This window comes from Varanus komodoensis, unplaced genomic scaffold (assembly GCF_004798865.1).
Source record: "Varanus komodoensis strain SLA01 unplaced genomic scaffold, ASM479886v1 scaffold37, whole genome shotgun sequence".
NCBI classification, from domain to species: Eukaryota; Metazoa; Chordata; class Lepidosauria; order Squamata; family Varanidae; genus Varanus; species Varanus komodoensis.
This window is the reverse complement of record NW_025335889.1, coordinates 488,533-513,796: the sequence shown is the minus strand read 5'-3', so window position 1 is coordinate 513,796 and position 25,264 is coordinate 488,533. Positions and strand designations below refer to the sequence as shown.

The following is a 25,264-nucleotide window of genomic DNA, read 5'->3' as shown; positions in this document are numbered from 1 at the left end:
TAAGGCCTCCTGGTCATTTTACAGCAAAAGCAAGATTTCAGCTGTGAACTTTGAATCACAGCTCAACTCCAAAGCTACACTAGCTCTTGCTACAATGCAGTGCTACTATAATACAGACTTTCAAATGCCTTCTGCACAAGCCATTCATCTAATGGGGAGGCAGCAGGTGGGGAGAGACTTGAGAAACCAGAGACAAATTAATTTTTGACATGAAAAATGTGTACACACTCTTTTGGGACCTAATCAAGAGCCCAAAATTAATTCTGAGGCAACACAGTTCTCCTTCATCGGTAATGCAGAAGCAGTTTGGCTTCATCAGACTGAGAGGAAGTAACCAAGTCAACCAGGAATAAGAAAAGCTCCATTAAAATCAGATAATGAATTTTAAATAGTTTTAACTAAGGGGTGAGCTTTGCTTATTTTAGCATGGATTTTGCTCTGGAGAAAACAGTAGCAACACTTCTCTGCCTAAAGCTCTTGAAGCTGGGTAGGGGAAGAAACATAGAGCAGTGACAGAGCACGTGCTTTACAGGAAGGAAGTTGCAGGTTTGACCCCTGTATCTCCAGGTAAAGCTAGGAAAGAATCCTGCCCAAACCCAGAAGCATCTCTGACTCAGAGCAGAGCAGCTTCCTATGGGTGATCTCAATATTTTGCATGCTGCATCCAAACCAGCAATTGAGACGTTTGTCTTTAGATACTTGGAAACCCCTATTCCCAAAACACATGCAATCCCAGAAAGCTCAGTTGGCCCCTGAAAGTACAGTCACAGATCCATGACAAAGATGGATTTCATTTAGCCATCTCTGTTCGGCATAGCTCCATTCAGGTGTTTGCCTGATCATGCATGAGGTTAAGAGTGTGGCAGGGGGACATGCCTGCACCTTTAAGGACTGCCCACAGTGCTCCCCCCACCAATATCCAGGTAGACCTTTGCCCACTGAGCACAAAAGTCTGAAGACAGTGTGTTGAGCGGAACCCATTTACAAAGCACGCTCACGAAACCTGCCTCATCAGGATTTCTGGTTGGAGCTTAGCTGAACGCACTGACAGGACTCTCTTCAGATCTTGATGCCATGCACAAAGGTCTAATTGGTAGCCAGGTGAATGGGGGCAGGGCTCACACAGCCCTAAGCATTCCAGGCCAATGCTGTATAGGGCTAACACTGCCAGTTGTTTTAACTCCAGGACCCCAAATACTCAGGAAGAAATGAAAACACCTCTGTCAGAGATGGCACTATCTACTGAATGCACTGAGATGAAATGTGGGAGCAAGATTATCAATAAAACAGCAAAAGAAATGCTCAGATTTTCTTTTAGTCATGGGGCTTCCTGATGTGACAAATTACTCCTGAGGCACTAGTTATTTGGACACCTTATACACTCTTGGTTCCAGACAGAAAGCCAAAGAAGAAAGTCACTTGCTATGGATTATACTCATATACAGCTCCCTCTCTCCCACTGCTTCAGAATCTGAAGCTAGCCCCACTTCCTGGGAGACAAGGGGAGGAACAGTGAGAGAAGGCATGGCTATCCCAATTACCTGCAGCAAGGAAATGTGTAAACACCCTTATCTCAAGATTGAGGTGAAGAATTCAGAGAGCCTGGTAGTTGAGGATCTCATACCTTCACTGAGGCACGACAGGTTCTTTGCAGCAACTGAGTTTAGTAAGGTTCTGTAGCTACTGTAAAGGCCTATGATGGACACTGGGAACTGTTCACAATTAACTCCTGCTCACCATATCTTCTGGTTATCAGTCCCAATAACAAGTTTCTGGGCATAAAATACACTTCAAACCCATGGGGGTTTAATGTCATGTTTACTCTATGGTCTTATCTAGTCCATGTGCTTCTGCAAGTTTGGCCCTAGTCTGGTGTAATATAGGCAAAGGGTAGTTTTCCCATGTCCTTGCTTTAAAGAAAATTCACCCTTGTTGCTGCTTTCCCCATTGCACTGCTTATATTGCACAACCATTGACTATGCTAGTGAACCATCATTAGTACTAGTATCACAGGCAAATATACCAAAATATGTTTGCTTTTGAAACACAGGACAGTTTATACAGAGTTTACTCAGAGAATACCAGAGTGGTCAGGATAATAATGCAGAGGGTAAGGGTGGGAATGGCATAGGATCCCTTTCTAGAAGGGTCACGCAAAGCAAGAATTAGGCAGCGCCTTGATGGGAGCTCTACTAGCTGACAGAAGAGAAGGGGAAACGGGCCAAACTAAATGTGACAGTTGCATGAAAGCTAATAGCTAATTTGTAAAACTGCAAATAGCTATGACAAAGTGTCTGTGCGCACACATACGTACATGAATTTGCATACAAGTACAAACCTCTCTGCCAAAATCCTACCCAAAGGTGCTATTTTTCCAGAAAGGATGGTCCTATTTGGTGCCAGAAGGAGTGCTCCTCTGGAGCAGATAGTTACTGCAGGACAGGAAATGTTTGCTGGGACCATCACATGCAGAAGGAGCAAACCCCTTCCCCAAGTACTGCAAATGCAATTGTGCTTAGAGACTTCTGCAGCAGTCATTTAGTTCTTTTTGTTTTGTTTTTGTTTTGTTAAGCACTCCTGTGAGCTGCTTTCACACAACCAATGTCCTCCCTAGTCTGGCCCCAGTGCAGTTCCCAAAGAGGTGCTTGAGTCAAGTGCAGAGAAGGCCCTTGAGTCATAGATTATCCTCGGCCATGAGCAAATCCAAGCACGTGGCTCCCACAAATCATGACTGGTGAGCCAAACATCCCTTTCCAATCAGGCCACTTAGATCAGCTCTCGGAGATCCCAGTTAACAGGATTTTGTGCAGAATTAGCCGGATAGCAGACAGCAGATAAGTGCAACAATCCATAAGACAGGAAGCTACTTTTAGCAGTGCACTCTGCATTTTTTTTCATGTTTTTCCAGAAAGGAATTACATGGGCAAGACCCCTTTCCTACAACCCACGGCCAGGCATAGGTGACTTCCCCCCCTGCCCCCACCTGCCAGAAAACGTGCCTGAATACTCCCAGCCCCTGCAATCCAAAAGGACTCTGCAGAGCAGAAAACTCTCCCATGTGCAGGACAAATACAGACAGAGAAGGGTATGCAATCAAATCCAAGTGAGCTGCTCTGAAAAAGAAGCTGTGCCAAGAGGGAAAGGAGAAAGAGATCAATGGATATGAGAAAGTAGGTAAGAGGTGCTAAAGCCAGAGCCAGAGTGGTGCAGTGCCTAGAGAGCCATATGGAGACTTAGCAAAGCTGAGTTCTAGTCCCCACTGAGCCAAGACACTCTTGGTGCCTTTGGGCCAATCTCTGACTCAACCTAACCTGCCCCTTAGGGCTGTTGTGAGGCTAAAATGGAGAGGAGAAAGAGGACTGTGTAAGCTACCACAGGCTCCTTGCACGATGAAAAGTGCGATATAACTGAAGTAAAATAAAACAAAGAGCAGACCTGCTTACACAACACCCTGTTAGGGCTTCTTGCCAGGCAAAGATTTACTTACAGTGGGGGGTTCCCTAATGATTTCACTGATGCTTTTTTCATTGGACTGTTAGTTAGGATTCCGCATGTTGTCATTTGTTCTTCTGAAAGGGCCAGGGCCACTCACAGCAGCTGCAGCCCCTCACAAAGCAGCCTGGAGAACTGCAGAAACAAGGGGCTCCTTGTGGCTTGCCTGCTGCTGCCAAGCCTGGGACACTGGGGAGAACCTGGAGTGAGCACGATGCATCTCCTTTTCCTGTTACAAGGGCACTACAGTGATTTGTGTCTGTGGCCTCCCAAGAGTCCTGATAAGCTACAAAACATTCGGGGGAGACCCTCAAGACAGCCATCTATCTCTAAAGGCAAGGAAAAGCAAATCAAATTGGTAACCAGGCCCCTGAAGGACAAAAAACACTCTAAGATGACACATAGTATCAGCAGAAAAATATGGAAAAACTGCCGTATTGCTTAATACTGATACCTTCGTTGCAGCATTTGCACTAAGCCATATTATTATATTATTATACAGGGCATGGTTCACTGCAAGGCCATCATTTTCAAGTCCCATTAAACTCAAAAGGAGCAGAAAGACTTAATCATAGTATTTACCTAGTCCAACCATGTTCCCTTTTAAAAAGTTGTCACACCTGGTGCACCTATATTTCAGTCATCCACTCCCTTCTGTGCTCACCAAACAAGTGTCCTGCATACCAAAGGAAGGGCCACCTGTTACACAGGCTTGACACTCATCTCTATGCCAAGGGGAAAATGCCTACTTTTTAATGTGATTTCCCCTTCTTTAAAGGCACAAGAGCAGGCCAACTATCATTTTCTGTCAAATGGTAACCTTAGTTTCCAAATGGATGGTGCCTCTAGCAAGGGAAGAACACAGGAAGCTGACTTTTACTGAGTTAGACCCTTGACTGGAATTATTTTTATCATCACTGTGGGGCTTCTGGTCAAGTCACCTTGCAAGTGGCCAAGGCATTAACTCTTACTTGTTCAAGGGGTTGTGAGCATCTTTTTTAATATTCTAGTATACTAACATTAGCTGTATATAGGATCAGCATGTCCAAAGATCAGAAATTGCTGAAGTCAGAGCCAGACATCTGGAGGGGCACAAGTTCCCCACCTATGTCCTATATCTTTCTCTGGGGGGGGGGGAAAGAAAGAAACTTGAGTTACCTGATAACGTGCCTCAAACAGCTTATCAAAATTGCCAAAGACTGGATAGGGAACAAGAACCACTCTCATCTGAAAGGAGCACTTACTCTAGGAGCTTTTCGTGATTCATGTGTCAGGTATGGGGATGTCTGCTGCAATCAAGCAGCAGTTCCTTGTGGAGTTTGGCTCTTAATGGCATTTACATATGGTCCTTCAAAACAAATTAAGCAAAATGACTCAACAGGTCTCCTGCTGCTCGCAGCAGGCTGCAGTTCATTCCATTTCACTGTGAAAATCTAAGGAGGAAAATACTAAGGCAGCAGTTCAATGAAACATGGATCGCATTCAAGTCTTTATAAATCAAGGCCCTGCAAGAAGAAGTGTGTGTATGGATTACCTATCATGTGATTATGCAAAAGGGGTTAGCATCGGTTACACTGCATTAAAAAAGCCACTGGCCAATGGATGCCAGCCAAGGGACTGATCAAATACTTAATGAAGCCAAGGCGCTTCATTGTGCTAAGTAGCAAAATACTTTCGAATAGGCTGAGCTCCAGGAGCCGGCTTGACGTGTTCAGCCAAAGGTCTGAACTGTGCTTGACATGTGCAACTGTGCATGAGACGGGTGTTTAGCACAATCGGGAACTGTACACAAGGCAGGGTCACTATCGGCACACACAGCTGTACAAACATTTCTAGCACTCTGTGCCACTCAACATTCAGGGCAGGAGTAAGAGATCCTGGGTATTTGAGAAACTGTCCTGGACACTACCACAAAATGGCTGCCATGGGGGGTGGGCGGGGTGTCTAGTCAAAAAGGGACCATGACCAGTACCTGCCCCAAGGACCGAGTATAAGTCAGAGGTGGGGCCCAAGACCCAACAAACTAAGCAACTCTTCTGAGCCCTAACTCTGGGAGTCAAAAGAGCCCCTTGCTTATTTGCAAGAAATCTCAAACAGGTTTTTCAACCTGTGCTACAGCTGGTTTAAGAAAAGAAACAGCACGTATTTCTCACTCCTGTTCTTTCTGAGCCATCTGTGCAAGCAAGGGAAGATTGTACCTTTCTTCCAGCCTCTCTCTACTTGCTAGAGGGCCTGAGGAACTGCAGGAAAGAGGAACAGAGGCTGGACTAATAAGCCAACCAGATAATTGCAAAGATCTGCATGGAGTCACAATCCATACTTGGAACCAAGTGTCCCCACTAAAGGCTTTGGAGAATTCATGCCTTTCCCTTTGTGAATGGACAGCTCTTTATGGGCAAACAGAATATTCATTGTCAAGACATACATGCTCAGCCTTCAAGCAGAGTAATAGGTTCACTGTGGCCTACAGACAATGAGGTATTGAGTGCTTAACCTCCCAGTGTCACCTCATCAGCAAAACTCAGCAGGAACAGCACAGTCCCATGATCCTAAACGTTTCAGGGGTTCTTCTGAAGTACCAACATAGGGCAAACTTCCTGTGCACATGCTTTCAGTTCCCCAAGCATATCGCGTTTGCTCTCTTTTGGTGCCTTTTGCTCTCTCTTAACATGAACAAATTCAGTGCAACTTGTGTGACTCCTACTGCAGTCTCCTCCCTCTGTCTAAGATATTAACTCTCCCTCCCTCCCCCGTTATGCTCTCCAAGGCTGATTCCAGCATAGCTTTTATTTCTTGTTACTGTCAAATTTCCAGGCTGATGTAATCACTAGTTTTCTTTTACTCCCTGTTGCTGAAATAGGTTTCCAGCCCGTTTGGGCTATACAGCTGCAATAAGCACTGAGCGGCATCAAAACAGTCTGTTTGGGAGAGGGAATTCAAGGCAATGTACATGCTTCAGCCTTTAGGATAAGAATACTGCCTACATCGGAGCTGGCAACTTCAGATAATTTTTCCCATGGCTGTTCACCAAAACTTTAGCATCAATGGGAGACAAGAACTTCACTTGTTTCTCAAAATGCACACATTTGCACTAGGTATAAGTCAAAAGTAAGGAAGCTTACAAGATACAGGTGTCAATGGCCTTTGCACTGTAACAATTTGAAAATGTTCCAAAAAGGGAGTATTTCATTGTTAACACAAAGCAAATAGTTAAGGATACATACACATGGCACATGTATCAAAATATATATGAACAGGTCACAGTAAGGAAGTGCCTCACTTATTTATAGAGCCAGGGTGCCCAGACTTTTTGGGCCTGTAGATATATTTGGGAAGTCAAGAAACTGCTGTGGACATGACCAGAAAATAATCAGTAGATCCCCACTTTGGAATCTAGGCTTTGATTTACTCAGCAAAAACTTGTGTCTTTTGGACACTGCAATCTCTCTTTGATTAGGGATTCTCTGATTCAGCTACATAAGTTTTGGCAATGGCTGGACATCGCTTTTTTTTGGAAGGAAGTTATTGCACTGATAAATTTTGTATTGGAACTATCTTTAACATCTACATTCTCTTAAATGATTTACCTACTTCATGGACAATAACAAATGATCCATGTAAATTGATTCTCTGCATTCTTGACAGCTAAAGATTGTTGTTACAACTCTGGAAGGATACATACTCCCTTCTCATAATGCAGTGCTTACAACACTTTCAATTTCTGAATGAGTAGCATATAGATACTGTATTCAGATACTGTATTGCTGAAACCTATGTATAAATGCCAGAAAGCTTTATGTATTTCATATGTATTCACTGCTATGGATATTGATAAAGCCATGTACATACATTAAATAATAATAAAAAGTTTTGCAACTACCTGTGGGTGCATCAGTCAAGAGTTAAATTCAGGAGACTGCAGCATTAGTCTGATGCACAAACTAAAATAGTTTTGAGGCCATTGTGAAATAGCTGTGAAGAAAACGGATGCTGGTTAACTCCAACTCCCATCAGCCCCAGACAGCAGAGCCAATAGTCAGGAATTATGCCAACAACTGGAAACCTGCCATCTTGTACCACTTTCTCCTGCATTGCAGGAGGGGCAAATGAAAGATTCCTGAGGGCAGTGTAATCCAGGATATTATACAGTGCCAAATGTCAGGAGATCTAATCAAAATTTCCTCACATTATACAGAACACAACTGCTTTCCCGACATGGATGGTTCCAGAACCCAGTGCCTGTCCGTCTGGCCAGTGAACAGCACAAAAGACAGACAATAAACTGTCTTTAGTGAACATGGAGGAAACATTTGAACAGCCTGTCACCCAGTGCTCACACTAAAGAAAATGTGTGGAAAGACATTTGTATACCTGTCTGAATGTTATGCTGCCTAGACAGGTGAACAAAGGCGCTCCATTGCTGTGGAACTGCTGCAGGTTAGAAAAGGCAACTCCAGGTGTTTTGGGCTTCAGTCTCCCTTCAGCCCCAGCCAACTAAGCCAAGGGTTAGAGATCAGAAGGCCTGTCACGCAAAGCATCCTGACGGCACCAGGTTGCCCATCCCCTTCATACAAACAGTAACAGCAGCCAAGTTTGAGGTCCTATGGCTTCAAAAGCTGTTTACAACTAAACACTGAACACCTTATTGCCCTTTATGTAAATTTATTTGAAAGCCATTAATCTGTAACAATCACTTTCCTGACAGCATATTATATTTGTAACTTTCAAATATACATAATTTCATTTTCCTCTTTTCAATTTTGTTAGAAAATTGTCTGAAAGGTAAACAGTCATTGAAAAACAACTTGAGAATCCAGTACTGTACCTCAGAGGGACAGTTCGTTTTTTGTAACTGAGTGCATACATACTTCAACTAAATCTGACTTGCCCAATCAAAATCCCAGAGCTAATGAAAGGGTGATGAGAATACTCCACACTTGACAATAATATAAACAGACAGAATACTGGGTTATGAACTCTTGTGTACCGTCTTGTCAACATGCTTTTTCTGTAGACTATGATTCCAATTGTAGCATTCTATAATCCAGTAATACCTATGCAAAACAAAATAAAACAAAACAAAACAACCCAGGGCTACAATAGAATGGATGTAGGGCTGATTTCACCTGCAACAAAAGGGGAAGAACAACAGTTCTTAGGATCAAATCAAATCAATACCAAGAATGCCCAGATTTGATTTACTGTGCTGTAGAGCTCCAATAGTCTTGGGCTTCAAGCAATAGCACAATGTAAATAACCATTTTCCACTGCTATTTGTTTTAAAAATATTCTTGAATTAGGCCTCCAATAACTTTCTATTATCAGACATTTTGATCTCTCTACAGTTTAGGAAGCCAATCCATAGCAAGTGAAAGAATTCACTGCAAGTCAACAGAATGCAAAGCAGGGTTACTTAGTTGCCTTTCTAAGGGCCCCCCTGAAATAGAAACAAGAATTTGCAAAATGACTTTTTAAAAAACTAACATTCTGCCTTTTTCTTTTTTTTTACTTACAAGGAACCCAAGGCAGCTTACAAAGTCCTCCTCTCTCTATTTTATCCTTACAGCAACAGAAATAGGTTAGGCTGAGAGTCAAGGACCATCCCATAGTGACCCAGTGAACTTCATGGCTGGCTGGGAACCAGAACCCTCGATCTCCCAAGTCCCCAATCCAACACTCTAACCGCAGTTCCACACTGGTTCTTGTCAGAAAAATAAAAAGCCACAGCTTCTTTGAGAGTATCATACTAGCTGCTTCTTTGGACTGAGGCCACAGAATGCACATAGCATTTTAAATACCAGACCACCAATGGTTGCCAAAAGCTTCTGTTTACACAGAATCACAGTTCCACTATACTGTTGATTTACTACTGCTTAAATAATATTATCAGTACCTTGTTAACCTTGTTAAACTGAACTGATTAGAATTCTGCCCCCAAGGAAGTCAGGTATAGTTGTTATCAATTAATGTGCCTAACTAAACACAGTTTATTGTCTATTTATAATTCTACAAGCAAGCCCAATCCAAGACCCACAAAACTCCAACAAAAATGCCTTCCATAAAAAGGGAAGGGAGCAACACTTGTTCAACAAGCAGGATTTGCACTGAATGTATTATGCGGAGGTACATTTCCCTCAAAATGCAAACAGCAGCTCTGAAGAGGTGATTTTTGTTGGGGCCACGGCAGGAAGTGAGAGTGAACAGTCCCTCCTCATCTCCAAGAGCATTCTACAATAATGCAATTAAGGTTACATCCAGTTTGGCTTTGAGACAATTCAGTTAAGCAACCATTTACAACAGCATAATGGGCAATAACTCTGAACAGAAGCCCTCAACATAGGAGTTCCAAAAGCAAGAGACCGGGAAATTAATCTATATCAAGTTGCTTTTCAGTGTTTACTCTCAATTGAGACAGCTCTGGACCAGAACCCAGTGCCAAAGAGCACAAGGCACAAAATGCTCTTTCTGAGTGAGCTGCTTTCAGATGAATGATGGCTCCCAGGGAAGTTCAAAAAGCAAAATTCCTAATATAGTGTGTGCACCACAGGTTCTGAGGCATTAATTGCACTGACATTTCTCTGCTCCATTTTGAAAGGGCAACTCCAAAGCAAACATCTGTGATATTCAGAATTGAACCAAGGAGGTGGCTTGCTTTTTGCAGCCAGTTAAATGTACGCGAGGCTGCCCTCTTATTGCACCCAGGACTGTTAAAACAGCAGGCTTCTGGACTGCAGTTCTCAGAATTCAACTATTTGCCAGCCGGACCAACAAAGCAGATCCAGTAAGAATAGTTGGTAGGGCCATGTTTAATTCTCTCGGTGTGTGGCCCACATAACAAACATAATGCGGGTTGCACATTATATGCCTCCTCATTTTCTAAGATGTTTCTCATGCTAGCAGCATTATGAACCCACAGCATTATGTGGGTTGCATATTATATACCTCCTCATTTTCTGAGATGTTTCTCATGCTGACAGCATTATGAACCCACAGCATTATGATACATCTATCAACAGACAGGCATGAGAAAGATGCTGCAGTTTGTGTATACAGTGATCTGTTAAGTCCTCACAAGCTGCAACATACTGCCAATCAGAACAGTGCTCCTATGGGATAACCCACTGTGCATTTGCATGAATCAGCCTTCTACAAGACATTGCTTAGCCAAATCAAGTTCCTACACTTGGCATCTGGGGAAATGTTCCAAAGGATGCGGCACTAGAACAGGGCACAGAAACTTTTCTCGGCTGAGCACCATATTCTCTCCAGGGGAATGTGTTGGAGGGTGCATGTCACCAACAGGGCCACCCCGCAACTTTCTTTCACCCTAACTCAGATGACTGCTGGGGAGGGAGAAACAGCTCTTGCCGGAGCTGAAAACTGGACTGTCCACTGTGCGCATTATTTATTTATTTATTAAAACATTTTTATGCCGCCCCATTCGCCGAAGCCTCGGGGCGGCTTACAACAATAAATAAAACCACATAAGTTAAAATATACATATAAAATAGTCATAATAATTTAAAACCCACAATATAAAATAAGAAGCCCTGGCCAGATAAAATTCAGTAGTATTAACATTTAAAATGTTGCTTAAATAAAAAGGTCTTTGCCTGGCGCCGAAAAACAAGTAACGACGGCGCCAGGCGGACCTCTCTGGGGAGCGCATTCCATAACTTAGGCGCCACCGCTGAGAAAGCCCTCCTCTGAGTACCCACCCTCCTAATTTCTCTCCCGGAGGGCTCCCGGAGAAGGGCCTCTCCCGCCGATCTCAGGGGGCGACTGGGCATATATGGATGTAAGCGCTCCTTCAGGTAACCAGGACCCAAGCCGTTTAGGGCTTTATAGGTCATTACCAACACCTTGAATTGGGCCCGGACTTCAATGGGGAGCCAGTGAAGCTGACGGAGAACTGGAGTCATGTGAACATAACGTCCAGTCCCCGTCAGCAGCCTGGCAGCTCTATTCTGAACCAATTGAAGTATCCGGACCATCTTCAAGGGTAGCCCCACGTAGAGCGCGTTACAGAAGTCAAGATGGGAAGTCACCAGCGCATGAGTCACTGTTGCAAGGCAGTCGTACTCCAGGTAGGGACGCAGCTGATGAATCAGCCAAAGCTGGAGGAAAGCGCTCCTCGCCGCTGTTGTCACCTGAGCTTCGAGTGAAAGCTCCGGGTCGAGGACCACTCCCAAGCTGCGGACCTTGTCCCTAGGAGGGAGTGCAACCCCGTTCAGGACAAGGTTCAATTCACCTTCTCCGAAGCCCGAACCGCCAACTAACAGGACCTCCATCTTGTCTGGATTGAGCTTCAGTTTATTGGCCCTCATCCAGCCCATTACCTCGGCCAGGCACCGGTTCAGTACAGCCACTGCCTCACCTGGACTGGTGGAAAACGAGAGGTAGAGCTGGGTATCATCAGCGTACTGATGGTTCCGCAGCCCACACCTCCTGATGACCTCTCCCAGCGGTTTCATGTAGATGTTGAACAGCAAAGGGGACAAAATGGACCCCTGTGGTACTCCATGGCATAGCTGCCATGGCGCAGAGCCATAGTCCCCCAGCACCACCTTCTGGAATCGGTCGTTGAGATAGGAGCGGAACCACCGCAAGGCAGTGCCTCCGACCCCCAATCCCGCAAGCCTATCCAGAAGGATACCATGGTCAATGGTATCGAAAGCCGCTGAGAGGTCCAGGAGAAGCAACAGGGACGCACTCCCCCTGTCCTTCTCCCTGCACAGATCATCGTACAGGGTGACCAAGGCAGATTCAGTACCGTACCTGGGTCTGAAGCCGGACTGAAATGGGTCCAGATAATCAGTTTCATCCAAGAGTGCTTGGAGTTGTCCCGCCACCACCCGCTCTAACACCTTGCCCAGAAACGGGATGTTGGCCACTGGTCTATAATTAGGCCATAATTAGGCATTTGAAGTTAGGCCAAAGGTTGCACACCCCTGAACTTATTTGCCACTCAAATAAATTCTTTCAATTCAAAGTCTTATCTACTCATTAACCAAGTATGTTAATAAAGCAATTTTCACAGTGCCTCTCTGTTTTCAGTGCCGTGACAGGAGAATTAACTGCGAAGCTAGGCATCCAGTTAAGGACTGCATGCTAGGACAGTTCTCAGTATATATCCAGTTCCAGCTTCTCCATACAGCTAGTACAATGCAGAGACAAACCTGGTTTAGACAGAATCCTTACTTATGGCTTATTTAGCCTGTGGGTTACTGAATTCTTAGTTGCCAGCTATGGCTATGAAACCAGGGTTTGTTAACTGCAAACCACCCAGAGAAAGGACACATTGTTAATTTGGGGGTTGGGAACTCCAGGTTGTTTAAACCCGGAGCTCACCAAGGAAGGTGGGAAGTATGGTTATCCGCCCCCCACACACACACCCAAAGCCACCCTACATGCCAGTACTACCATACCACAACAGTGTTTGAGATATAGTAAGATGTAGTTAAAGGAGGGGGGAAACCAAAAACCTAGGGATTGTTGAACAGATTCTAAAATTCATGTGCTTATTCCAAGCAGATGGCCATCAATCTAACAAATGTCTCTTTACCGATTAGACAATCCTTTGCACTGGTTAATACTTTTCAGTATATGAATCATGGCTTAAGTTAAATCATCTGAGCTACCTCAAACCACCAAATTGTATTTTTATTGGCCATCTTCATACTCAGCCAGCCTGGAATCCTAGCTCCTTAAATGACAGTGTGAACAAGCCACATAAAGGTCACATGGCCCATTTACTCCCACTATATTCCTATGTTCACACAGCGAATAAAATAATCAGGCAGAGATAAATTCTGGCATGTCCAAACATGGGACAATACTTTATTGCACTCAAGCAAGCCAGGATATATTAAACAATGAACTCTGGTTTAAAACTAGATTTGAAAATCCTGGCCTGTTTTGGCAAGTAAAACATAAACTTGGCTTGGAGATCATGCTGTGCTATTCTCGCTTCTTTTCTGCTTCATGCTAAAAGAGAGACTGAGAAAGAGAACAGGAACAAACCAGTTAAGTGGACATCAAGATTCTTTACTCGATTACATGTGAATCTGGATATCTATGGTGAAAAAAGTATTTCTCAGGGAACTTGGCCTCCCACTATGAACACAGGCTGTTCCAGCCTTCTTTAGGAGTGGGGGAGAAAATCATACTGGTGAGGGAAAGAAATCTTCCACATCTCTGTGCTGAACTCCTTTCCCTTTCAGATGATACTGGTTATTCCCCTTCCCTCCAATTTCTGGGCTGATGGAACAGGTGCAGGCTGTTCTCATCACCCTTGCCAAAGGCTGAGAAAAGACTTGACGCTGAAATGCTGAAGCCAACCTACATGAGTTAATTTGTTATGATGACCAGATTTGTTTCTACCCTTGCTGCTAGCCATTTTACTGTTTGTACTCTGAAAGTTTGTAAACAGTGCACAGAATTTCACTGAAGGGTGGAAAATTAAACAAACTTTGCCTAAGTTAATTGTTCAAATACTTCAGAGTACTGAATAGGCAGCAGATTTAAACACAATACAGCATATGCTGCAGCTAGATTTATGGACAACTAGGAAAGATTTGGGGATGGAGGAGAAAAAAAGCCAAAGTAATAGATCTTGCGGCATCTAATTCATATTTAAAGATCACACACTACCTCTTGTTAAGGCACATAAACACAACTTGTTTATGGTGGCATTTTGTTCCCATGATGCACAGCAGTAATTGCAGAACATATCACTTACTGTATTATCACTTGCTAAATTATTTCATACTTACATATCCCAACAATAATTGAGAAGGCATGTTCTGGTCTCAAGCAGAAGAGGAGATTGTAGAAGTTGAAAGACATCAGAGAAAAACACAAGATGACACTAATCCATTCTTGCAGCCTCTTTCCTGTACAACAAAAAGGACAATTTTAAATTATGGAAACAAACTTTGAGAGTCAAAGCACTAAACTTTTTCCTCCTCCTCCTCTTCCTTCCTATTACATTACATGTATATTTCACCCTATTTCCTCTTGTGAAGAACCCAAGGCAGCTTGCATAGCTTAATTTTATTTTCAGAACAACCACCCTGTGAAAGGGGTTAGCCTGAGAATGAGTGACTGGCCCGAAGTCACCCAGAACTTGGACCTCCCAGGTCCCCAGTCCAACGTTCTAGCCATCACACCAAAGGGTCTCCAATATTTTGTCATAGTACTGAATGTAGCAGCCACTGTGATGGAACAGACCCGACACATCAGCATTCTGTTCCCCATAGTGGCCAATCAGATGCCTGTGTGAAGCCCACAAGCAACTGGATGGCCAAATCCCTTCTTTTCTTGTAGTCACGGAACAACAGAATAACAGTTACCAGCAGCGATACTGCACAATGGTCTGTGCTGGGCTGTTAGTAGGAACCAGATGATATAAGCAAGTTTCCTTCGCTGCATCATCCTTTGCCTAGTAGAACAAGGTCCCACAGTGTTGTTTTGTTCAGTGCACTTATGGTAGCAGCTCCCATGTTTTGGAAACAATAGCTAAAGATCCAAGACCAACATCTGCCCAGAAGCCAGTATGAGGGACAGGCCTTCTTACAAGTTCAAGCTTCAGCTGAAATCTCTGAGGAAGAGGAAACAACATTAGGTCCGTTTCCACATTAACAGTGACACATTATACGCCATGATTTGCTTGGTCACGTGTCACACAAGTCATCACTGCTTTGCACCACCATCTTCCTGTTGGCTCAGCTGGATTTGTGCTATGCAAATCCAGACACAATGGCTTATTCATGGGTTAAACAACCCCAAGTTCATCCAAGAACCAATTGTAGGTTGAGTATACAAACTGGCAGCAGGTTCTGCACACGTGATAGATGGATGGACTCCCCAATTCCTGTCCTACTACCAAGATCTAATGTTAACTGCTACAAATCATACGAAGGCTCATTTTACAATGCATTTCAATTATTGCTGGAAATTGATGACCATCACAACCACTGGGCCTTTGCCTACATTCCAATGGCACACCAACTTTACAGTAATTCTATCTGGCAGGTAGCGGGGGCAGCTCAATTCTCTTTTATGCAAAGACAACTTCAGTCCCCTCAGATACATTAACCAGAAAAACATCAGGTTTACTCAAAAGGAAATCATGTGTGTCCTAGTGAATGGAATGCTTTGCTAGTTTTGTATTATGTTTCAAATTAATTAAACAAGCCCAGAAATGTAGCTTCTAAGCAAACGAGAAAGAATTTCAGAGAAGCCAATGCAACTTGTTCAAATCCACGGCTGTCCTGTGGGTACAGACACAATGCAAGACTAAGCAGCAGTATATGTGGCCGCAATAGCATATTTGGTCACCAGAAAGGTGTAAAGCCAATCCAGCTGTTATTCTAAGTCTCTGCGATATCCAAGTAACTGAACTAGCACCCACATTCTGCACATGAGCAACTGTGCCCTAAACAAAAGAGCTTAATGCCCAAGTCCACAAGGAACAATTAAAGTGTGGGAAACATTGTGGCACTTGCATGCATCCCCCAAGAGAAAGTATGTTGCCCTGCCTTTTTAGGTCAAAGCTTGGGATTTTTCAGAATTAATGGAGCCAGTGCTCAATTTTTGTGCACATTTCTGTACAATATCCCAATTATGTTCCTAAGGAGCATAGCTGGAGAAATGCTTAGGCTAGGGCATTGGGTGCTAATAGCAACCCTGGAGCATTCACGGATCCGGCACCACAAAAATTGTGTTGTTGCAACATTTTTTAAAATGTGAATGGCTACCTCTATCTCCTTTGCACCAGAAGTTGTTGGTCTTGTGCTGCCAATGAAGAAGGGGCAAGATCATAACTTTTACCCCAGTTTAATCCATGCATTGCTTTTATGATTACTGGTAGGCCTTTTGATTCATAAGACTCGACACAGCCCACAAGGGGCTTGCTAAATCTTTGCTTCTGATTGCCAAGAAGAAGCCATTATCAGGCACCTGGCAAAACATAGTTAATGGCACGTTTGCTGGATTTTGCTTGATGGGTGATGTAAATCTAGTAGGTCCACTTGCAGACCACAAGCCACAAGGCTTAAATTGCTTATCAATTTTCATATATGATGGACAAACAAAATAATGGTGCTCCTGGCTTAAGAATTGAAACACTTTGCACAAATAGCTACCATCCTCTAACATAGAGCCGATATTAAAGCAAAGGTATTTTAGCATCCTCTTAAAATTCAAATACAGGGATAGCTATTTGATTTGTTGACAGTTGCACAATGCTTCAGCAGTGACTATTAAGCTGGCATAGACTAGCCAGCAAGGGCTAAATAGCAACAGAAACTGGAGAACTTGAGATTTCTAATCCAAAGAATGCAAGGCACTCTTTTAATGTACATAAACCCTGCCAGCTAAGGTGTTTTAGCCAAAGAGTCATTAAGACTATTTTCACTGAAAGCAGCAATAATATTCACAGCTACTAAATGCTGCAATTCATTTTCTTCTCTTGAAAGATTTAGGCTGAACTATGGAGAAAATATGCTGACAGTCTGCCAGAGACACCCACAAGGATCCTGTGATGAAAAGCAGGAGAAAAAAGAGGATCATGTGAAACTAAATTGTAGCTGCTATTGTGAATGTCCTGACTCCCAAATGGGTAGCCACAGGTTCACAGACAGTGAGTTTCACAGTGAGTGACACATGTTTATGGCATTGGGAAATCCTAACAGGTTAAAAGTCAAATACAGATCTAAGTTCCCAAGTAGTATGAAAAGAAACATAAGGTTGTGCTCCAGATTTACTGAGAGTAGTATACGTAAACACAGAACAAATCAATAGTAGCTAAAAGTAGAAGTCCTTATTATAAATGAAACAATTGGAGCAGTTCAATAAACACAATTTCTCTAATATGTAAACACATTAGAGAAAATATGCAACACACTCAGACCAAAAGTATGCATGGCATGAAGGCAGCACACATAACACAATGTCATTATGATGCAGGTTCCATTATGATGGAAAATCTTCATATGAAAAGTATTTGTGCAAAGCAACTTTAACCAGATGCTTTCACAGAATCATAGGATAGCAGAGTTGGAAGGAGCCATGAAGGCCATTGGGTCCAAGCCCCTGCTGTTGCAGGACATCAGTTTACACCATCCCACTCAGATAGCGGTCTAGTTTCTTTTTGAATATTTCTGGCATGGGAGAGCCCAGCACCCCTCTAGGCAGCTGGTTCCGCTGTCGTATTGCTCTGACAGTGAAGAACTCACTCAGTTCCAGGTGCTGGAGGACACATTTTACATGTTGTTTAACACCTTCATGGAACAGTTGGGAGTGGTCAGCAAAGGATCTGGGACAAGGTGCAAACAGCAGTCTGATGGTGCAGAGCCTTCTCTTTCCTACCTAGCAGAATTAGGTGAAGCTATGTAGATGTTTGATCACTGTTTGTTGGTAGAAAGGACAGACAAGATGAGGTACTTTGGATGGGTGGCTGCAGGCACAGGAAATACTGCTACCCTGTATGGGGTTCCTCTTCCAGCTATATCTAGTTCCTCAGCCACATCTGTTTGTGGACAGGAACTGCCTAGCAACAGTAATTCACGAGCTGCTAACTTCCTGATCAGACTGTTGTAATGTCTACAAGGGGCAGCCCTTGAGCACCCTTCAGAGATCATGGCGTGTGCAAAAGGGCATCCCAAAGACTTGACAGGTCCAGCAGTGCAAGACCATGTAACACCAATTTGGTTGCCTGTTTGCCACTAAGGCCCATTAAAACCCCACATGGCTTAAAATCTGGATATCTAACCATAATTTCCCCCTTTATCTCCTTGTCCATGAACTGAGATCCACCAGGAAAATATTTGGGATTATAGAAAGCTCCCTTATATAGTCTGGACTTCTTGAACTCCTAACAGGACTTTCTCTGCAGCGGCTCTGCAGCTGTTAATGATCTGAAGGGCAAGCGAGCAACTAAATAGGACACCTTCCAGTTTCAAGTGGCAACTATGCATTTTCAACATGCCTTTTAATTATATAGCTGAACCAACACATTAGAGCTGAACCAACACATTTATTTTTTTGATACTGACAATTATACATTTTTATTAGTATTCTTAATTTTACTTAAAGTCTACTGTATTCTGCCTGAGAACATTTTGTGAACTTTTAGGAACACAAACACAAGCACGAACTGACTGGCTGCTCTGGGAACAGAATGCTGGACTACATTGACCTTTGGTCTGATTCAATTCAATAGCTCTTACATCTTCTAAGCATTGCTGCTGGAAGAAGTAGAGTCAACTCCATCATGGTTTTAAGCTCTGTGTTTTTATTCTCTGGGTCACACTGCTGTCATATTGCTGCATGCATAAACACACAGAAGTACATGAATGTGTGAACCAGTTACAGTCATACCATCAAAACTGTTTTCTATGGCCGTTTAATCGGTCCAGATGTCCCTTGCACATTTCTGGCACAGCATACATTCGCAACTATTTAGAATGCTCATCCCCCCTTTTTAATGTTACCTTCTCTGAATATTATCCCAGCCAGCACTGCTCATATTCCACAGATTAATGAACAACAACCTTTTGCAAATTTGCCACAGATGCAAGAATGTGTGGATTTAGCAGTAATGCCTCACTGGTAGTAGAACAGAACAAGATGCCCCTGGAATGTTTCATCCACACTCCTGTTAGGTAAAAGGGGACAGCCTTTAGGCAAGCCAAATCTACTTCCTCCAATAAAAATCTGCAGTTAAATCATACATTACAATGCTTTTTGCAAAAAAAAAAAAAAAAAAAAAAAAGCTAAGGAACTTAAAAGATTCAAGAAATGGGGATCATGTTGACGCATTACTCCGAAGCAGTTAATTTACTTTTATTCATTGTAAGTGGTGCTGTACTCAATTTGCAAGCATTTCATAACCTTTTCCATCTCGGGCATCACATGACATAGGTAGGTTGCTATGATTCCAGTTTCATATATGCATGTTTCAAATTTATGATGTGTGTTGGGTTATCTGCAGCTAAATGGCTATGAATACAGAAACCCTAGATTCAAGTCCAAAACTTCATTCATGCAAGCCACAACAACACTCTCAAATAATGGAAAAATATCGGTAAAGCCTTTATGACCATAACCACTTTAGCCCTTGATCAACAACTAGATTTCTTAGACACTTCTTTTGTGAACCAAGCGAGGGGTGAAGAGCCAAATCTCACATTTCATCACTCAAAACAGCATGCTGGCAAGTCCTGCTGAAACTCTTTTCATACTCACATCTTGCCTCTGAGTTGGCAAACGGGGGTCAGGTGGACACTACCCTTTTATAGTACTTGACCTGACCTGGAGACATCCAGTAGCCCTTCATACCTTAAATCCTGACTAAGGAAACAAACTCCTGCATTATGGAAAGTAGAACAGTCTCAGCTTTGCTTTGACCTTGAACAAGACATCATGCAGGACCTTCAATTAACTGGAAAAATGCCAGGGCAACGCCAGCTCTTTTGTGTGAACAGAACAGAATCCAAATAACCAGAAATGTTCTTTCAACTACTGGATTTCAGTGTTCAGCCATTTGTTGAAACATCTCACCAGCATGTTAAAACTCGCATTCTGTGCTCAAAGTACCTTATAGGAATAATCAAGTAATTGGGCAATGAATATGTGTTTGTGCTAAAGCTGGGAGTAATTCATCTATGGCGACTACAAATCACATCCTGGTGACTACAAAAGGAAGCCAGGCAACCACATGAGTCGGGATACTTTGACATGGGCTAGCAGCTCATGCAATTAGTTGCACACTGGTCTGAAGAAGTCTAGTGTAGGATGGTTCACAATGCAAACAAGACCACAAATGGTTCAGATTAAGATTCAAACTTGGAAGGGGTGTCAGCTCTGTTCAGCAGTGGTAAGATGCCATGCGAAAAACAAATCAGGCAGATCAGTTTGCACTGTAACTGCATCCACCAACACTTGTCATCTACAGGACCTTAGTCACTGGAGCCTGGAAGGGGTGGGGGTTTGTCTTTCAATGCAGCAATAAACTGACCTAAAAAGCACACTTACGAGCCTTAGTCACATGAGACTGAACAAGTTAGTAGAGGAGATGCATGCTATTTCTATAACGAAGGAGGGACTTGGATTCTTACAGCATTGAAGGCCGAACAAGACAGTGTGATATGCAGAAATGGTGTCCAAGTTTCTGAATGCCAGAAATTTTAGGGCCTGTCATCATTTTTTAGATCCCCTTGCTACACAGATCTGACAAATTTCTTGACAATCATGTGAAAGACCTGGGACTACAAAATCCAGCAATCTTGACCTCTTTTCTCCTTCACTGGCCTTCCACCTTGCCACATGCTATTTCTTAAACTCTCCATGGGAAATGAAGACCTGGTTAAAGTTGCTGAAATATCTAAATGTTGTGGGGAGCTGCTCACACATGAACAGCTGACTGAACTTGTAAAGAACCAGTTCATTTTTTTTGCTGGGGTTAGTGATAGACATGCCCCCCCTTAGTCCCCAATCACACAAGTTCACCATACCCACAACCTGGAATAACAAGCTTGAAACTCCTACTTTGTCCTCAACGAACTCCAAATAGAAAATTAATGGGGAGAGAAAGGACTTCAAATAATGTATCACTCTCATTTCCCTAACTCAGTCCTATCGTACAATTTTATGGCTCCTTGGGGAAGCCAAGTCTGAAAAAGTACTGTGGCCTTTGCACCATTTTTAAGGCAACAAGATTTGAAAAGCACATTAAACAGGGCAGATTTACAGCAAAAGAGAGAATATGAAGACTTTGCTGTACTTTGGCTATACATCCTTTCTGCAACACAGGAGATGGGCACCTACTCATATACACTACTCCTTCAAACCTAAGTCCTATCATGTACCTTTGAAGACAAATGAATATTCTGTAGCTTCCATAAGAATACAGCAAGAAATACGTAAGAGCCCACCCATTTAATCTGCTTTCATGAAGTATCAGAGGACCCTTTAATCAAGGATGAAACCATTAAGATGATTATGTTGATGGGCAGCTTCATTCTAACAACTTTGTGAAGGAAGGGTAGCTGCATGGTTGTGTTTTTCTGCAGTTGCCAAGCCACAAACATGTTGCATATATTAAATGAATCAAATGGACAACAGAAGAGCTATTAATATCTGAAGCCCCAGTGTACCTTTCCCAGATAATCATCCCCATTTCTGTCACAGCAAGAGCTATTTTTTACCACACCCACTTAACTGAAAGGAATATGACGGGGCAATTTATCTTTGCAGCCCACCCTGTCCCAAGACCTTGAAGTGAGTAATACTATGGATTTCATAGTAATCCACTGGTGATTCTACACTGGCTGCTGAAGAAGAGATGAAACCTGCATGCCTGATACCACTTCTATAAGATAGACAGTCTAGAAACTTCTATAGGGACATAACCTTCAACTTGAAACTAAGAATGTCAAAGAATCATCCAGCCATATTCACTGATCTTGATCATATGGATATGATACAAGAAGTGCCCACTTCAGATCAGTTACTAGAAAACTGAAGTGTGTTTGTCAGTGTGAGCTTCAGAAAATCATTTCATGTATTATGTGACAACCATATGGTAGCAGGAAGCAGCGAACTATACAGATTTGAGTGATTAAGTATACTTCCAGTTATACATGTGCTTGCTGCCTTCATAGGACGCACCATCTCTTCCTTCTTTTAAGAAAGTTTTTTTTTCTAAATTAAGTACAGAAGCAATCGCCATCTTAAAATCGACTAACCAGACGAACCCCCGCTTTTAAAACTAACCCATAACGGGGGAAGGGGGAGGGAAAGATCTTCCCAAGCAACCAAAGAGAAAGCCCCGATTACAACTCGCAGTCATGACCGGGCCACGGCAAATCCGCGCCACGCGTAAAAGCAACGTTCCCTAGCGCAACCTCCGGCGCAGCGCTCTGTAAGGAAGCCCGTTCACACGTCCATCGCCCGCTCATCAAGTGCGCAATAATCGCAGGGCGAGGAACCCAAGGATGGGCGTTTACGCGCGAGTATGGCTAGGGGCGCTGAGCACCTCGAGACACAGCCAAGCTCTTCCCCGTAATAATGCGAAGCGCGGCCGTCACGCGCGCAGCTGCGGCCCTTCGCTCGCCCCGCAGCGCCGGAATGGCTCGGCTCGGCTCGCTTCGCCAGGGGCGGAGGATGCGGCGCGCGTTCACTCACCCGGGGAGTAGAGCTCGGCCAGCTCGCGGGCTCCGGCGTGCTGAGCGCCCCAGCGGGCACAGGCGCCCTCGGGCTCCTCCTGGGCAGCTGACGCAGCGGCCTCCGCCTCGCCAGCCGCCCGGCGCGGGGCGCCCTCGGCCATGGCCCCGGCGCGGCCTCGCGAGTCCTCCTCCTCTTCCCCCTCCTCGCCCTGCCGCTCTCGCCGGCCAGCCTCGCCTTGGAGCTCCGGCCCCGCCGCCCGTGCCCCGGCCCCGGGGGAGATGCCTGGCGCCAGCGCGCGAGCCGGCGGCGGCGGCGGCGGCGGGAGCAACATCGCGAAACAACCCGCCCAAGAGGCAGGCAGGCGGGCGGGCGGACGGGCGGGCAAACGGAGAGATACCCGGCGCTGGCCGACCCCTTGGCCCGGCCCGAAACAAGCGTCAAGCCGGGCCACGCCCCTCTAGGGAGGGCCCGGCCAATCGGCAGACGCCCCGCCTCGGCCCGTAGCGTCAGAGTAAGGGCGGGCCCCTCCTCCGGCCGTTCTGGCCCCGCCCACCTCGGGGAACCTCACCCTGGCCCCGCCCCCTCTGCGTGACTAAGGAAGGGCGGCGGCGCTTCTGAGAGAGCCCACGTGCGGCTGCTCCGGGGCGGGGGGCGAGAAGGAAGACTCGTGTAAGAATGCCTGACGCGTGTCCGCAGACTTCAAGGCGAGCCTAAGCCAAGCGGGCCTGTTTATGTAACAGCTAAGCCCAGGAAGTGGCTGTGGTTTCTTGCAGAGGTGTTCGATCGTGGCAGGCTTTCAGGTCCCATCAGACTCGGCCAACATTGCTAATCTTCACGGATTCTGGGAATTGTAGTTCAAAACATCTTGGGGGGCGGGTACCAGGTTGGAGAAGGCAGAATTATGTTCTGGGGTGGTGATTGCAGAGCCTAAGAAACTTCCTTCTGTGCAGGGAGGACCCTCCTGTTGGCTTCTGGAGGGTATTAAATTTCATTACCTATTATTATTAATCGTATTGTTTGGGTCTTATGGGAGTCCAGCAACAGGGTGAAGAACAGGGTTTCTTACTTGCACACTACCAGGTTTCTTTGACTATGATTTCATGGCCCAATTAGGGAAGTTATCATCCAATGCAATTGGAAAGCATCGAGTTGGGAGAGGTTGTTGTACTTCGTTATCATGGGAGGTTTTCCGTGAAAGATCCACTTTGCCATGCAATGTTGTTACATGCCATCAAGTTGTCCCTGACGTATATGGCTTGATTCAGTCTAGGAGCTATTTGTTCATCTTTTGATCAGCTGAAGGTATTTGCAAAGCTCTCCTTCACATTTCAAATGAATCAATTTTCTTCCTGTTAGCTTTCTTTATTGTTCAGTCTTAACATCCATGCATGGTGATCAGGAATATGATCCTAGGGATGACCTTGGTCTCCAGTGAAACATCCTTGCATTTGATAATCTTTTCTAGTTTTTTGTTTGCGTCCCTTCCAAGTCTGAGTCTTCTTATTTCTTGGCTGCAATTTTCCTTTGATGATTAAGCTAAAATATGCAAAATCTTAGTAAACACTGTTGAATTAATTTCATTGAATTTAGTGGGTCTTTGTTCTGAGTAAATTGGATAGCACAGGACTGCATTCCTGCAATCTTATGCATACCAAGTTTGAAGTCAAAGGCCTCCTTGGGATTATACTGAATGAATGTTTCAAAATTTTGTATGTGTGTTTGTAGGAAATGTTGCAAATTTTTGTATGTATCCAGTTCTGCATAAATTGTAAATAAGTAGAAGAAATACACAGTTGCTAACACGTAAATCTTTCTACTCTATGAAGAATTCAGGCTTCAAAAGCTTCCAACATATTTTAAACACTAAGAAGGTAAGAAGAACTGTGCTGGATCGTACTCAAGTCCTGCAGAGTGCAGCCCACAAGCCGAGCTTGAGTGCAATGGTGCCTCCCTTTCCGCAGCCAAGACCCCAGCAATTGCCCTTTGATACTGGAGGCAGCATATAGCAACATGACTAACATCCCCTGATAACTTTGAGAACTGCCCAGAGAGACCCTGAGCTATGGGGGCAGCATACAAATGCATAAATAAATAAAATTCCATTAGTTCAATTAAAAAATCACACTGCTTTTGTGTGTGTGTCCATTATGTTAGACCATAAAGACCCAGCAGCTGCGGTTAGAAAGTGAGGTCTAATTTGCTTTAATATTTCTTAGCTGGCTTTCTTTAAGTATTCCAATAATCAGGTTTTAATGCACTGGACAGTAGAAAGCAGCAATGACTGGAAGCAATGCACAATGGAAGTAAAAGAAGTGCAAAAGCAGGCCTGCAGGTGAACATCAAGGTGATGACAATCGTGACTATAGAATTATGCAATTTTACTGTCAACAGTAAGAACTGAAACTGTGAAAGGTTTTGTATACTTTGGGTCAGTCATCAATTCAAAGGAAGACTACAGCCAAGAAACTAAAAGAAGACTAAACTTTGGAAGGGCAACAATGGAGGAACAGAAAAGATCATTCACTGAACAGCAAGGCCAAGATTTTCATACTATTTTATTCCCAGTTGCTACGTATGGACGTGAAAGCTGAATCATGAA

At 44.0% G+C, this 25,264-nt stretch overlaps 1 protein-coding gene across 2 annotated transcripts in view; it reads right to left on the bottom strand.

The window, feature by feature from the left end:
- LOC123028509 (plasmanylethanolamine desaturase-like) overlaps positions 1 to 23,011 on the bottom strand; it is a 30,305-nt gene extending 7,294 nt beyond the window's left edge. For both annotated transcript variants that reach the window (XM_044440386.1, XM_044440387.1), the window contains exons 1-2: positions 22,684 to 23,011; positions 14,268 to 14,387 (exon numbers count right to left, since the gene is read on the bottom strand). In XM_044440386.1, coding sequence (XP_044296321.1) covers positions 14,268 to 14,387; positions 22,684 to 22,996 — 433 coding nt within the window. In that variant the 5' untranslated portion in view covers positions 22,997 to 23,011. The remainder of the gene's footprint in view (positions 1 to 14,267; positions 14,388 to 22,683) is intronic.
- Between the last annotated feature and the right edge of the window lie 2,253 nt (positions 23,012 to 25,264).